Below are 15,376 nucleotides of genomic sequence, written 5' to 3'. Positions count from 1 at the left end.
CAGAGGCTTTAACCCACTGAGCCACCCAGGTGCCCCTAAATTTAATTTCATTTTTAAAGATTTTATTTATTGAGAGAGAAAGCGTGCTTGAGAGAGCATGAGGTGGGGGAGGAGGGGAGCATGAGCAGGGTTGGGGAGGGGCGGAGGGAAAGGGAAAAGCAGACTCCCCCTACCCCCTGCAGGGAGCCTGACCTGGGGCTTGATCTCAGGACCCCAGGACCACGACCTGAGCAGGAGGCAGAAGCTTAACTGAGTCACCCAGGCACCCCTCTCCATTTCTGTTTCCCTTCATTCCATCATCATGGAGGGGGCTGAGAGAGAGAGCACATAGGTTTGTGTGTCTGTGTGTCTTTGTGTGTCTGTGTCTGTTTGTCCATCTGTCTCTAGGGATAGGAGTAGGTGAACAAGGACAGGTGGCAGGACCCTGTCCATTAGAAGCTCAGGAGGCAAACGTCCCATTGAGGGAGTGGAGGCCTGGATTCCTGTATCAGAGGCAGAATACCCGGGGCAGGCCCAGCTAGCTGTGTGACTGATGGGCAGTGGCCCCTATTGGGTACCCTCCTTGGCCCTCCATGGCCCTCCTGGTACCAACATCTGCGGACAGAAGACTGGTTGGGTAGAGCAAGGGTCCTGTCTATGCCCCAGAGTACCAGCCCCCACTCTTCAGAGCCTCAGTCTGAACTTAGTCACTTAGCTGACGTGTGGGGGAGGCCAGTCCTCCATGCTCAGGAGTCTGGCCCCTTGTAGCTAGAGGACCCAAAATTCATTCCATGCTGAGAGAATTTGTAGATAATTGTCCTTCACAATTTGGGGCTATTTCTTCGGACAGAGTTTGATGGGAGGTGAGCTGCCAAGCCTGGCTTCCTTGTCCTGGGGTCTTTGACATTTGGAACAGGGGACATCTCCAGGTCTTAGCACCCTGCCTTCCATGGTGTACAAAATCTTCAAAGCCCAGTGGCAGAAAAACTCACTGCAGATGGAGCTTTGTGTGTGTGTAACAGCTGGAGGCTGGGCTGGAGCCTGACCGTTCTCCCTCGCAGCCCCTTCCTCTGGACCGCAGGCTCCATGGGGCACAGCAGAAGGCGATTCAACCCGGCCTGTTCCTGTCACCTTTGTAGAAGTCCCTTCTTCCTGATGTGGCCTTTGGGTCCTTGCTTGCACCCTTGAGTGACAGGAGTCTCACTCTGAATCTTAGGACCTCTTATACCAGTTCACAGGGTGACCGAGTGAGTACTTCTGCCAGCCTCTAGCCCATCACCAGCCTCCCCAGCGGGATCTGGGGTTATCTACTGTGTGTGCATGTGTGTACTGGCTGGGCATGGGAGGGCATGCCTAGCCAGCATGTAAGTGGGCACCCCTAGGTGTGTATGTTTGTACAAACCATGAAGGTAGTAGTATGTCTGTGTATTTACACTTCTGCACAGGTTTTCAGGGAGGCTGTATGTGGTCCCCGTATGTCCGCAGGAGTGGGGACTTAGGTGGTTTCAGCGGTTACTTGCTCGCGGTGGTGTGTGCGCATGTGAATTCCTCAGGGCCCGTGTGCACACCTCCACGGGCCCATGTGTGCTGGCGTGCTGGGACCTCCAATGGCGTGAGTCCGTTTGTGCATGCATGTGCTGTGGTAGCAAACTGGCACATGTGTTATTTTTGCCCTCCTGGGTGTGAGCCAGTGTGTATCCACATGCTGCCCAGCCCAGTAGTGTCCGCTCCATGAGGGCCTAGATTCTGGTGGGTTCTGTTTACTGCTGTATCACCAATACCGGCAACCATGCCAGGTGCCTAACGCGCCCCCTGGAAGTATTTGTTGTGTGCACGAATAGATTAAGACTGCCTGAGTCTCAGTGCTGCCCAGTGCTGGCACGGTTGACACCCATGTGGACTCAGCACCCAGAGTGCCCTCAGTCCACGCTGGACATTAGATAATAGGGTTAAGGGCCCCAAGCTCTCCACCCCATATCCCTTCCCACCCGGCGACCTATATCACCCTAGACATCTCGGGAAGGCAGAGGCCCTCAAGGAGGCAGGCAGCCAATAAACAGGGACAGGCTTGCCACCTCCCTGCCTCAGCTGGGTCAGGACTCTCACAACGAGGCTCACGTGCTGCCTGGCCTGGAAGGACCCTACTTAACCCCTCCAAGGCTCTGTACCCCCACCATTATTAAAAGCCTGAGATAGGAAACTTGTTGATGAGTCCAGAGATACGGAGAAACTTGCCCAGAGTCACACAGCCCAGCAGAGTAGAAGCCAGTGTTCAGACCCTGCCTCCTGACCTGGGGCCCGGCCTACTCAGCTCCAGGTATCATAGATGTGAACCCTCTGAGCCTGCTTCCCTGAGTGGCAGAGGGGTCTTCTCAGATCCGGGGTTCCAGGGTCCCTCCACAGAGCCCCTCTCAGATGGTGCTGGGCCTCAGTTTCCTCCTCTGATACTTCCCCAGATGCCTAGAGATACCTCCAGAGAGGGAGTATTTGCCCAGAGTGGGCAGCTGCCAGCTGGGATCACACTGCACAGCCTCCCACCTGTGCCCCTGCCTGCCCTGCAGCCCAGCCAATCCCTGGTCTTCCTGAAGGCTGATCACTTGTTGCTGGGGCAGAACTTGCTCCCTTCCAAGAGCCTCTTTCCCAGCCTCTCTGGGCCTCCTGTTGGGTGGAGAGGGACAATCCAAGGTTAGGACTTCCTGAGGATCTACTCTGTAAGGCCCTGCTAGACAGCACTGGGGTGGCTTGTCCCATTCCAACTTGGGGTGTGGGGGGGCAGGCTGGGGGCGGGGAGGAAGTGTCTGCCCCAGGGGATTCTGGGTGACTTTTCTCTTTCTCAGTGTTTTCAGGAAGTGTGTGTATTGGCCAGGGCGGCAGGGGGTGGGGGAGGAGGAGAGCAGGAAGCCAAGGGGAGCCAGAGCTGGATGTACACACACACACAGACACACACACACACACTCTCACACTCACTCTTGGACAGATTCACTTTTACACAGAAACACACACTCAGACAAGTGATCACAGCCACACAGAGCGGTACCTGGACCCCAACACAGCCTCCGACACACCCGGGGAACAGAGGCCTGGCTGTCTGCCAGACCAGCCCTGCTCAGACAGGCTGCCTGGTCAGGCACATAGCACTGTCGAGCGGAGCTGTGCGAGTCCTCCGGCCCAGGACCTGGTGGACATCTGAGGGTGAGTGAGGGGCGGCTTTGGGTTGGGCTATCAGTGGAGCATGGGGAGGGAGGCTCCTTTCTGAGGGTCTTTCTGTCCCCTCTGGGCAGGGTTTTCTGTGGTACTCCCTCTGCCCCTCCATTTTTTTGTTCTCAGAATTTTCTCTCCTCTTTCACTTTCTCCACATCTTGTTTTTCTCTTGCCCTTTCCTTTTCTCCCCTTCTCTTTTCCATCCCTCAGCCCTGGACTTTTTAGGCCTACATCTTCCCATAGACCTGTCTCCTGGGCCCCCCAGGAGCCCATGGTGCCTGAGGGACTGCCTCTGTGGCCTCTGTGGGTGTCTGCCCTTCAGGGACCCAGTGCTGATCTCATTTTGGCTTCTCTCGCTGTCTAGTACAAGGGTGTTGTGGCTCTGGGCAGCTCCTACCTGAACCCATTTGCCCTCGCACTGAGTCCAGGGTAATAGGGAGACCTACCGAGGGCTGGCACTTGGTTTGGTTCCGCCCCGACTTCCCCAAGGCCAGTAGAGGGGTGGGTCCCTATGATATTGCGAGGCTGGGCTCGCCATCCCTCCCCACAGTTGCTGTGGACCCCTCATGAGCTCAACAATCCTGTGCTTGGGTCCCTGGGGACATAGAGATGCCTCTCACTAGGTCCTGCCTGTGCATCCCATCCTGCCCTATGCCCTTGGCTCATCTTTCCACAGGGCTCAGCAGACACCTACCTGTACTTTCTCCTCCTGCCTGAGGAGGGTACTCAGGATGTGGGGGACAGGGTCCATACGGTCATGGGCTCCCTCAGGGATGAACTTTTTTTGCCCCAGAACCCTCAGGCACCAGCACAGGGCCAGAGCCGGGGAGCATGAAGAGCTGCCACGGGCGAGCTGGGCCTCTGCCTCCTTCTGCCCACGACAGCATGGCTTCCCTGTGGAAAGCTCAGTGTAGGCCTGGGGGCATGCCTGCCACGAAGGGCCCAACAGGCTGTGTGAGCTCAGCAGAAAGAGCAGTTGAGTTCCTAGAGGCATGTCCTGAGCACAATGGAGCGGATGATCTAGATCTAGATCATTGTAAGGATTAAATGAAAAGGCCTCCAGGAAGAATGCTTAGCACATAGTGGACGCTTAGTAAGTGGTAGCTGTCATTCCAGGGAGAAGTGCTAAGAGCTGAGCGAGCCTTGGTTGTGAGGGTGGATGCCAGGTTTATGGGGCACTGTGGAGGATAGCCATAGCCCTTCTCCAGTGATCAGGACGTGAGTGGGGTGCTGGTCATTCAGTCACAACACACACTGTCCAGGTCCCCCTCTGTGTTGGACGATGTCATGGCCTGGCAAGAGAGTGGCCTGGGGGGCTCACAGCATACGCAAGGGCTGAATACATCTAAGCAAGGGGAAGCTCAGGAAGGGCTTTCCATGTTGTGACCTGGGCACAACTAATAGAACAGAAGCAGGAGAGTGCTGGAGGGGTTGACCTTTGGGTCTCATGATGGAGAAGGAAGGACAGGGGCAGCCACAGAGGAAGCAAGAAGCACAGGAGTGAGGCTTGAGCCCTGTGTAGCCAGAGCATAAATGAGGAAGTGGACAGCTGGAAGGTTTGCCCCCATGGGAAGGGGAGGACAGGGTAGGAGACAGAGGTGGTCAGATCATTGGGCCTCATCCCGCCTCTCGGCCCCGCTGGTGAGAGCCCAGGGATTGAGATTTGGTTGGATCCCTCCAAGGGCTGTGTGACACTTTCGGGAGAAGGTCCTGAATCCAAGACAGGGTGTGGTTCTGGGTCCTTGGTCCTCTGAGGTCAGTGCAGTGAAGCAAACAAGTGTGGAGGCTGGAGGAGCCCCAGGGAGGCCCAGCACAGCCTAGAGCCTGAGAGGAGGCACAAAATGAAGGGGAAGGATGTACAGTGTGGACAGGGAAGGGACAGATGAGGGGAGCCACATAAGCAAGTGCCTGGAAATATGCATTTATGGGGTACAGCTCGGGCAGGCATGGCTGGAATATAAGGAAGGGATGAGTTCAAGGCCAGCCCGAGATATTCAGACTGCCCTGCTCTGTTGGCCCATCTGTCCTTACGGTGAATCCTGGCTCCTTTGGCCAGAGGTTGCTATAGACAGAAAGCTCGGAAGGGAGAGCCGGGGCCCGTCATGGGGGAGGAGGCTGTGAGGCAGGTTCTTGGCCCAGCCTCTTGCATCACAGCCAGGATGGAAAAGTTGTGCTGATGAACTGTGGGGATGGCTTTCCTTACTGAATTCCTTACTGGAAGTAGATCAGACAGGAACCTGAGGCTCAGAAGTAAAGCAATCTGCTTTGTAAGGTCAAAGACCAACTAGAGTCAAGCTGGGATTTGAGTGGGTTGAGCCAGCTCTGCCAGGCTACAAAGCTCCGTCTCTAAGCGAGACTGACCACACGTCTCGTTTCACCAGGACGACCCTGTTTTACCTGTTGCTCTGACATAGTTACTGACAGTATAGACTGTCAGCTATTCTGGTTTATATGACTTTTTTTTTAATATACAGTTAATTATGTGGTCACTCTATTCTTCCCCATTCTGACTTGGGACCCTCACATGTCCCCAAGCTCTCAAGTTGAAGGTTGGCTGTGTGTATTTGCCCCACCCAGTTCAGTAAAACGAACCTCTCAGGCTGCGGTCCCATGCCAAGGCGAATCAGCCTCTGCCCCTGTCCAGGAGTGGCCCAGGCTGGCTTCAGGCATAGTGGGGGGAGCAGATGTGTCTGCATGTCACTTGGACAGAAGTGAAAGGGTCTGAAGGAGCAGGGGAGCCAGCAGGGGCAGAGGTGGGCAGGTTGAGGCCCACTGAGGACAGGCCCATTGAGCTGTTTTCTTAGGTACATGTGGGCTTTCCATGGGCTGAGATGGTAGGGAGAGGGTGGTGATGCCGAAGCAAGCGAGATAGGCCAAGGTTTGGAGGGGAAGGCCTCTGTGCACGTGCTCATGTTTGGGGCTCAGGGTTGTGGCCAGTCTTCTGGCCTAATGGGCCAGAGGTCAATGGGAAACGGCCCAGCTGGGCCTCAGGTACAGATTGGAGCTGAGGTGGCCCTTAGGGTCGCCAGCACTGAGTAGCCAGGACTCCAGCTGGGGTGGGAGCACTCTGTAGGCACTGTCCCTTCCTCTGGGGTTTTCCCACTATGCTGTGCCTTCCGGATACCACTTCTCCTTTCCTGGCCTGGCCCTGACTCAGCATGGCCCTGTCCCTTCTGGTAGGCAGGCGGGGGGTCAGCCAGGAAGATTTCTGGAAGAAGTGGCTAGAGAGAGGCCTGGAGGTCCATTCTGATGGGGGGGGGGGTTCCCTCCTCTTGCTTCCACTTGCTTAGCACATAGCCGTTTGCCTGCAAAAACTATGCTGGAGGAGGAGCTGTTTGCACTGTTCCCCTTTCCCTTCTTGCCATGGTCACAACAGCCATCAGAGCTGTGGTCGCGTGCCCTCTTGGAGGCAACTTGGGAGCTGCCCACATCCTGAGCTGGGTGGCCAGTGTAAGGAGGCAGGCCTCAGAGAAGCTCTCAGATCATGTCCATGGCCTCATTTGACCCTGTGGTGGAGTTTGCCAGCTGTGGTACTAGGGTACAAATCCCAGCTGTGGGATCCAGGACAAATTACTTTGTGTCTCTGTGCCTCAGTTTCCTCATCTATAAAGTGGGGATAACAGTCAGCCATACCTTATAGAGCCCTTGTGAGGAGAAAATGAATGAAGCCACGTAAAGTGCTTGGAAGACAACTGGGAATATATACACATACACAATACTAAGAAGAATGAATTAATCTATGTCTTCATTTATTCATCCCTGAGTGCTGGGCATGCAGTAGGCAAGATGGTAGGTGTGGCACCTGCCTCAGGGAACCCATGGGCCAGGGAGACAGGCCTCAGATGGGCAGACCCCTCGCAGAAAGTCAGGACAGTGATGGGGGGCCCGTTGCTTCTTCAGCTCCGAGGATGCTCTGCTGCTTGGCATTGAAGGGGCAGAGCCTGTCCCCACCTCCTCTAGGTCAGTCTGACTGGCACTGGCCTTGAAGCCTGGACTTCTGCTCCCAGCTGATCACAGGCCAGGCCCCCAGGGGCCCCTCCTGCTTGGGGTCTGGGAGGCTGTATGTGATAGATAATTCCCGACATCGCAGCTGACCAGCTGGGGTCACACCTTTGGACCTGTGAGTACTTACTTAGTCTCTGGGTCTTCCTTCCCCCTTTCATTCACTTTTCTGTCCACCGTGATGGCCAACCTATCCACCTACCCTTCTGTCCCCCACCACCCATGCATTCAGCCATTTATTTGGTCTGTCATCATCCACCCGGTCGTCTGCCCGCTTAGCCGCCCACTCAGCATGCTCTTGTTGCTGACTCGGCCACTTCCTGTGCTGGGCTGTGGGGGTAAAGAATCAAGTCTGAGGCTGCCCCTAGCCTAGAGAGACTCAGGGTCAAGGAGGGGAGACAGCTGGTGTGGTGCCCACCTGGGGGTCTTCTTAGGTCCAGCTAAACGTGAAGGCTGTCAAGAGTACCATAGACCCACCTGGCATCAAATCCCCCCAGACCACCAGGGTCGTGGCCGCTCTTCCTTTGCTGCGGGGTCCCGGTCGCAGTCAGTGCCCCTGTTCACACAACCATCTGGGAGCCGTTCTCTGTGGCCGCCCAGGAGAGCGCACAGGGGTAGGGAGCCGACACTCCGACAGATAGGTGTGAAAGCTACCCTTAAACATCTTGACTCAAGGGTCCAGTATGTCCTCTAACAACCCCACAGGTGTGGTTTCAGGTTCCTGCATGGGATGTGGCCAATGACATGCCAGCCCCCTCAGGGAAACCCAAAGCTCCAGCTTCTCTCCCAGGTGGAGGGCCCACCTTCAGTTTCTGGTCTAGGTACACTGCCTCACTCAGGCCACTCTTGTCCAAGGCAGTGTTGCCAAGGAGCACGACTGACACACCAGCTGCTGCCGGTTTCTGGGGGAATGTGAGAAAGATCAGTGCAGGTCGGATGCTTTCTGCACACACGGAGAAGAGATGATTAGAGGACAGGGTGATCGGGAAGCAGGCTTGTGTGCTAGGAGTGTGGTTCTCTGGTGGAGTCGGGGTTCAGGTTCCGGCTCAGCCGCTGGCAGGATGCTGGGTACAGTAGACGGAGCTACTTTAATATATGTGATTCGGAGTGATTGGTCCTATCAATTCCCTTGTAACAGAGGGGAAGATGGACAGCGTCTGGGGGAGTGTGAAAGAAGGCTCAGGAAAGACTTGCAGGGAAGCAGAACTTAAGTTTGGAGTTAAAGGACAAGAGGATGTTCTCTAGTCAGAGCCCGGGAGGACGGGGTTCCTGGAGGAGACAACAGCAGGAACAAAGGCCTGGCATCATGATTATCCCCCAGCCCGTGCTTGCTTTTGCAATAGACATGCATTGCCAATCATTGCCAGGAACGCTGGGGCAATAACCAGGCTGAAAATAACCAGTGAGACAAGTTGCTCACCCATTCTGGTGTTCCTCCTTGGCCCCTGCCAGACGCCGGCTGAGACAGTGGGTGGAGCCAGCTTCTGGGGCTTAGGTGCCCTGTTCCAGCTGTGTGGGCACACAGCATGCCTCATCTTGGTTAATTCTCCAAACACCCTGTCAGATCAGTGATGTAGTCCCCGCTCTACAGAAGAGGAAACAGGCTCAGAGACGCTGAGTGCTTTCCCTTGGACACATAGGATCGAGGACTGAGGCAGGGGTCAAACTCGTATCCGATGTCAAAGCCAGGAGACACTCAGCCCGTAGGGAGCAGTGTGATCTCTGCAGAGACAGACACACAGAGCATTGTGGCTGTGGGACCCCAAGGGGCCCTGAACCCAGCCCTGGAGTTGGAGAAGGGTGGTGATAGCAGAGATGAGGGGCTGGTGTGCAAGAGGAGTGGGGTGGGCAGAAAGTGTTAGCAAGGACGTGCAGAAGAAGGAACCCTCATGCACTGCTGATGAGAAAGCAAATTGCTACAGCCACTGTGGAAAACAGAAAGGAGGTTCCTCAAAAAAAAAAAAAAAAAGAACTACCATATAATCTAGTAATTCCACTGCTGAGTATTTACCCAAAGGAAATGAAAGCACCAATTCAAAAAAGTAGATGCAAAAAAAAAAAAAAAAAAGTAGATGCAGCCCTATGTTTATTGTAGAATTGTTTACAGTAGCCAAGATATGGAAGCAACCTATGTGTCCCTCGATAGATGAATAGAGAAGATGTAGTGTGTGTGTGTGTGGTGTGTTTGCAATGGAATATTACTCAGTCATAAAAAAGAATGAGATCATGCCGTGTACAACAACGTGGATGGACCTAGAGGCTGTGATGCTAAGTGAAATAAGTTAGAGAAAGATGAATACAATATGCTTTCACTCATATGTGGAATTTAAGAAACGAAACAAGTAACCAAAAAAAAAAAAAAAAAGAATCAAAAAACCAGGGCTTACATACGGAGAACAAAGTGGTAGTTGCCAGAGGGGAGAAGCATAGGCGAAGGGGAAAGGGGGTACACTTACCGTGATGAGCACTGAGAAACATGTAGAGTTGGCGAATCATTGTATCGTATACCTGAAACTAGGATGCTGTATGGTAATTGTACTGGAATTTTAAAAAACGGAGGGGCATGGTGGGATCAGGTGAGTTTAAGGTGTCTGAGGGCACCATGATGAACATGCATGTCTGGGACAAGAAAAAAGGTGGTCTTGAGCCAGAGCCCCAGGGCTCAGGGCCTTAGGACTTGGTTTTTAAGGCTCTGGTCTGTGCTCTTGGCCTGCATGCCCATTTTGAACCTGACCCATCCACTCACCACCAAATGCCTTCTTATCCTTAAAAGCTCCATCAGGTGTCACCTCCTCCAGTCTTCCCTGACTTCCCAGCCTGGGATGCACACCACCCCCCAGCCCATTCTGCTTTGTATCCCTCTTCTAGACTGGAGACCCTATGGGTACATGCGGCTGAAAGCTAGAGCTCTGGGGACAGGTGACCATGCCAGAGCAGTGCAGCTCATGGCCAAAGAAGGGGCCTGCTTCCTTTAAGCTTGAGGAGCTCGGAGGTTCAGGGACCTGGGGTGAGGGGAGGGGGGTTCCTGTCTGAGTCTGTGGAATGAATGTGCTTTGCTGCAGCTCAGGTGACAGGGGTGGGAGGGGGGACGAGGCTCGGGGGGTTTGGGTCCTGGTTCTGTGTAGTGAGCCAGCCCAGTGACTGAGCCTCCTGGAGCTAACCCCCGGGCCTGGCTTTTGTTGTCTTCCCAGCCTTCCCTCCAAAGAAGAGGAGCTGCTATCACCACCGCTGTCATCCCCTCCCCAACCAGAGCCTGAGGAGCCCCCAGCCACCTTCCCCCGGGGGCCTCCACAGCCCCCCTCTCCACCTCCCAGTCCCCCAGAGATCCCCCCGAAGCCTCTTCGCCTGCCCCCAGAGTTTGGTGAGTGCCGTAGCCAGGCATGGGGCTCCCAGTGCGTAGCCTGGAATCAGGGCCCCTCGAGAATCAGCAAGGGTGCAAGGATCGAACTTTCTGTCAGGTTCTGCCACCCACACAGTGTGGCCACAGACAGGTGAGCCTCATTCTCTTCACCCTCATAGTGGAGCCAGCACCCACCTATCTTGACCTACTGACTGTTAAGTGTACATGGCAGACTTTCTGAGTGGCTCGTGGTTGAAAGTCTAGGAATATTTTCCATGGTTGTCAATGGTTTGCTTTTCCTTGGATTGTCCATTTCTCTTGATTCTTGTTTCTTGTTTCCTTTTCAGCCTCTTTAGACAGCCCTTGCCTCTGACCTGAAAGTTCGCCACCTATTCAGACCTCCTTGTGATAGTCTGGCCTCTCCTTTGGCCACCCCCCTAGTACTGTCCTATGAGGCCCTGAGAGTGTAAATAGCATTTCATGTCCCCTGTGCCTGTTTTTGAAAGCCAGGCTGGAGGCGGGGTGTCTTTTCATTAGGGTGGCTTATGTGAAGCTGGGCCAGGGTGCCCAGGAGAGGAGGCTAGGCTCCTCCTTCTGAGTCTCCCCCCGCCCCCACCCCTCTCTCCTCAGATGACTCTGACTACGATGAGGTTCCAGAGGAGGGCCCAGGGGCCCCAGCCGGCCTGATGACCAAGAAGGTGAGGCAGGTGGTGATTAGGGTTTGGGCTGTCTGTCAGAGGGGAGGGTAGGCTGCCCAGCTGCCTTGCAGACCCGGGGGACCACTGGAGAGAGAAAGTACCATCAGTTCCCAGGGAGAGCTTCCTTCCCTCTTGTGGTCTTGCCACGAGGGGCTTAGGGATAGAGCACAGCACCTGAGCCCTGGACCAGGGGTCTGCAGGCGCTTGCTGGTAGCCTCAGTTCCAGTCTCCAGCCACGTCTGGAAGGTTGTGTGTGGCCCTCTCTATTCCCCGGGATACTGAGCACTTCTCCCTTGGAGAGTCTCCATGAACACTTTCTGTTTTCTCTATCCCTAAGTATTTTCCACTGTCCCTTCATTTTCTGTCTTTGATGCTGTCTGGCTGGGTCCCTGGAGAGGGTGTGGAAACAGCAGGGGAAGTGTGGGGTTGTGTGGGTCCCTGATGGAGTGGACCTCGGGGGGTGTCCCTGGGTGGGTGTGATCTGGGGCTCGAAGAGAAGCATGATGCTGAGTGGGTCTGGGGTGGGGGGTACCAGGAGGAGCTCCCAGTGAGCCACATCCCACGGGCTGTGCGTGTGGCCAGTCTGCTGAGCGAGGGGGAGGAACTGTCTGAGGACGACGACCAAGGAGATGAAGATGAGGATGACCATGCCTATGAGGGCATCCCCAAGTAAGTGTCCACTCTTCTCCAGTGGTTGTCCCACCCAGCCACCCTCTGTTCCCAAGCACAGCCTGGCCCCTCCACCTCTTTGGCCCCTCCCCCCAGGGGAGCCCCCATCCTAGGCTCCCTCATTTCCTCTCCTTGTTCCCCAGTGGTGGATGGCACACCAGCAGCCTGAGCTCATCCCTGCCCAGCAGCCTCCTGATCCCTGAGCTCCCACCACACCCCATGGACGGGCATCCTGGGGGCCCTACCCCCATCACACCGGTCATCAAGGCCGGCTGGCTGGACAAGAACCCACCACAGGGGTGAGTAATGCCTGTTAGGTCCTGCTGGTTCTCTGTGTAAAGATGGGAGTGCTCTAGGATACTGGTATGCTGGATCTGAAAACCAGAGGGGCTAGGTTATTTGAAGAGATCTCTCTCCAGGCAGACTGTAACAGTTGATCATCCCCACCAGACCTATGTTTTAGTACCCTTAAAATTGGGAAGTCCTACTTTGAGTCTGACTTCAGTTGTTTTTGCTGTAGGTAAAGTCCATCTTCTCATTGACCGTTTGGGTTCCTTTCTCCTTTAAGCCTGGCTATTGCCGACTTTGTTTGTGGCTGCCATAGGGGAATGGGGTAATCTTAGAGCCTCTCCTCTAATCTGCAACCCTTTGCTCTTGTCCCTCTGCCTGTGCTTCTCCAGATCTTACATCTATCAGAAGCGATGGGTGAGACTGGACGCTGATCACCTGCGGTACTTTGACAGTAACAAGGTGAGGCCCGTGTTGGTCCCTGATGGGACCCCTGTTCCAGCCTGGCCCTAGGCTGACCCTTGACCTTGGATGCAGGTGGAGGCCCCCACCCAAGACGAGTCCTCACTAGAGCTCCAGTCTGACTCCTGAAGCCGTGTCTTCTGGCCGCTCGGCCAGCTGTGGGCTGTGGTCAGGGTCAGCGTAGGGGCTGTCCCTGGCCACCTGTGGGCGATGGGGTTCTAGTTAGCCTGCTCTCAGCTGAGGTTGAGGGAGCCAAGGAGGGGCTGGGCCTCCGGGTGCCCCACCCCCTACAGGACAGCTTCCTTCTCCTCCCCAGGACGCCTACTCTAAGCGCTTTATCTCTGTGGCCTGCATCTCCCGCGTGGCTGCCATCGGGGACCAGAAGTTTGAAGTGATCACAAACAACCGGACCTTCGCCTTCCGGGCGGAGAGTGATGGTGAGGAGCAGGGCAGGGAGAACGCTGGCTGTTTGGCCTGCTAAGTGGGGGCGTGGGGGAGAACCAGGGCACCTCTGCTCCCCCATCAAACCCAGAGAGGAGTCAGTCCTCTACGAGGTAGGGGAGAGCAGGGGGCACTCTCAGACTGGCTCTGTGCTTGAGATACCCACTGAGGCCTCAGAACCATAGATTTCCATTTACAGGGAATGGGCTCAGGTAGGCGAAGTGGCTTCCCCAGTGTGGCTTGTCCAGTCAGAAAACTCAGAGATAGTTGGAGATAGGTGGGCCAATCTGGGTGGGCTTGCTGGCAAAGGTGTTGATTGAGGAGCCTAGAATGGGGAGCCCTTAGGTGGCTGCCTGCCAGACTGAGCTCACACTCACTCTTTCCCCTATACCCTCAGCGGAGCGGAAGGAGTGGATGCAGGCTCTGCAGCAGGCAGTGGCTGAGCAGGGTGCCCGGACCCGGCTGTCTAGCACTTACCCTTTGGGTGTTCGAGGCTCAGAGCTGCCTGACCGTGCTGGCAGCCTGGAACTACGTGGTTTCAAGAATAAACTGTATGTGGCCGTTGTTGGGGACAAAGTGCAGCTATATAAGAATCTGGAGGTGCGAAGGGGTCAGCCAGTTTGTTAAACCTGTCCCCTGCCCACCTGGTCCTCTGGCCCTGCCCCCTGCCCACCCAGTCCCCCGGATCTGCCCCTTCCCTTTCTTCCTTCCCTGACTAAGCTCAGCCCTATGCTGGCTACCCTTCCTGCTTCTAGTTCTGACCCTGTCCCCTGCCTGGTCCCTGAGGATTATCTTCCCATCCGTGCCCTGCCTTCTGTTCCCGCTCCGTATCACTACATGGCCCCTGAGCCTGGGTCCATTTACCAATGTCCAGATTCCTAAGCCCTCTTCATCTCCTTCCAAGGTGCTTACTAGTCCCTAAGGTACTACTACCTTCCTTTAGTCTCTATCCCTCCCTCCCTGGGCCTTAGGCCCTGCCCCCAGGCCTTGCCCTCACCCCTCCCCCTCCATCTGCCAGGAGTACCACCTGGGCATTGGCATCACCTTCATTGACATGAGTGTAGGCAATGTGAAAGAAGCAGACCGGCGCAGCTTCGACCTCACCACCCCCTACCGCATCTTCAGGTAAGCCCGCCTCCTCTCATTTACCTATATCCTCTCTCCCTGTCAGGATCTTCTTGCTTATGTGGAAACCTGCCCCTTCTTCTAGAATGGATTTCTCCCCTTCCCAGCCTTGCCCACCCTCCTGGTCCTTTCTGTCCACTCACTAACCTGCTCTGACCCCTCCCTTCTAAGAAATCTCACTTTTACCCCACCCCCATCTGACCAGCACTGTCCCCCTTCCCCTCACTCACTCCCAGGTGGTCCTGAGGGGCTGGCCCATGCCTGAGGTCACGTAGTATGTATCAGTCAGCTTGGCTGTGGGGCATGACAGAGGAGCACAGATGGGGTGGGGGTGGACTTCAACAACAGAAGTTTATTTTCTCACAGCTCTAGAGGCTGGAAGTCCAAGGTCAAGGAGCCATCAGGGTTAGTTTCCGGTGAGGCCCCTCTTCCTGGCTTGCAGATGGCCACCTCCTCACTATGTCCTCACACGGCTTTTCCTCTGTGTGCAGGTAGAGAGAGTGAGCTATCTACTGTCCCTTCCTCTTTTTATAAAGAAACCAGTCTTGTTACATTCGAGCCGTACTCCTATGACATCATCCAACCTTAATTACTTCCCTAAAAGCCCTGTCTCCAGATGCAGTCACACTGGGAGACACAGTTCAGTCCATAACATCCCAGGTCCACCACCGAGTCACTGTGTGACCTGGGCAAATCACTTAACCTCTCTGTGTCTCGGTTTCTTCCTCTGGGAGTAAGACTGCGGCTGTCTTTGTAAAGCTGTTACCTGCCTCAGTGAGTGGTAACCACTTTGGCAACACTAGCGCCATCCCACCTCCGCTGTCATGTCCCTTGCCCTTAGCTTAGCTCTCTGTCTTCCGCAGGGACTTTCTCCTGAGCTCCAGACCTGCCTGTCCAACAGTTTTGTGGATGTCTGTCCCCCTGTGACTTCTGCCTCGACTCCCTGGACCTCCCAGGCCCCTGTCTCCACCCACGGGAATGCCTGCCTCTCCCACTCAGTCCTGTGCAGTGCCTGTCACCACCCCTGCCTCACCACCCTGGCTCTCTCACCTCTGTCTGGCCCCTCCCCTCTGTCCCTCCCCATTTTGTCCCAGGCCAGGGGGCCTCTGGCCTAGCGGTGGCTCCGCCTCATGCATCAGCTGCCTGTCTGTGACTGCCAGTAGGGTCTCCT

At 55.4% G+C, this 15,376-nt stretch overlaps 1 protein-coding gene across 7 annotated transcripts in view; it reads left to right on the top strand.

The window, feature by feature from the left end:
- Positions 1–15,376, top strand: part of ARAP1 (ArfGAP with RhoGAP domain, ankyrin repeat and PH domain 1) — a 61,236-nt gene that overhangs the window by 23,125 nt on the left and 22,735 nt on the right. For 6 of the 7 annotated variants that reach the window (XR_006819934.1, XR_006819935.1, XM_046014740.1 and 3 more), the window contains exons 4-11: positions 10,374–10,543; positions 11,153–11,220; positions 11,756–11,889; positions 12,033–12,188; positions 12,570–12,639; positions 12,956–13,076; positions 13,478–13,680; positions 14,099–14,205. Coding sequence is in view for 5 of the 7 variants with exons in the window: in XM_046014740.1 (XP_045870696.1) it covers positions 10,374–10,543; positions 11,153–11,220; positions 11,756–11,889; positions 12,033–12,188; positions 12,570–12,639; positions 12,956–13,076; positions 13,478–13,680; positions 14,099–14,205 (1,029 nt within the window). In the remaining 2 variants the exon portion in view is untranslated. Of the gene's footprint in view, positions 1–2,841; positions 3,172–10,373; positions 10,544–11,152; positions 11,221–11,755; positions 11,890–12,032; positions 12,189–12,569; positions 12,640–12,955; positions 13,077–13,477; positions 13,681–14,098; positions 14,206–15,376 lie in introns of those variants that run through there. The other variant, XM_046014744.1, reaches the window with a different exon arrangement.

Source organism: Meles meles, chromosome 8, assembly GCF_922984935.1.
Source record: "Meles meles chromosome 8, mMelMel3.1 paternal haplotype, whole genome shotgun sequence".
Lineage (NCBI taxonomy): Eukaryota > Metazoa > Chordata > Mammalia > Carnivora > Mustelidae > Meles > Meles meles.
This window is presented reverse-complemented; position numbering and strand designations above follow the sequence as displayed.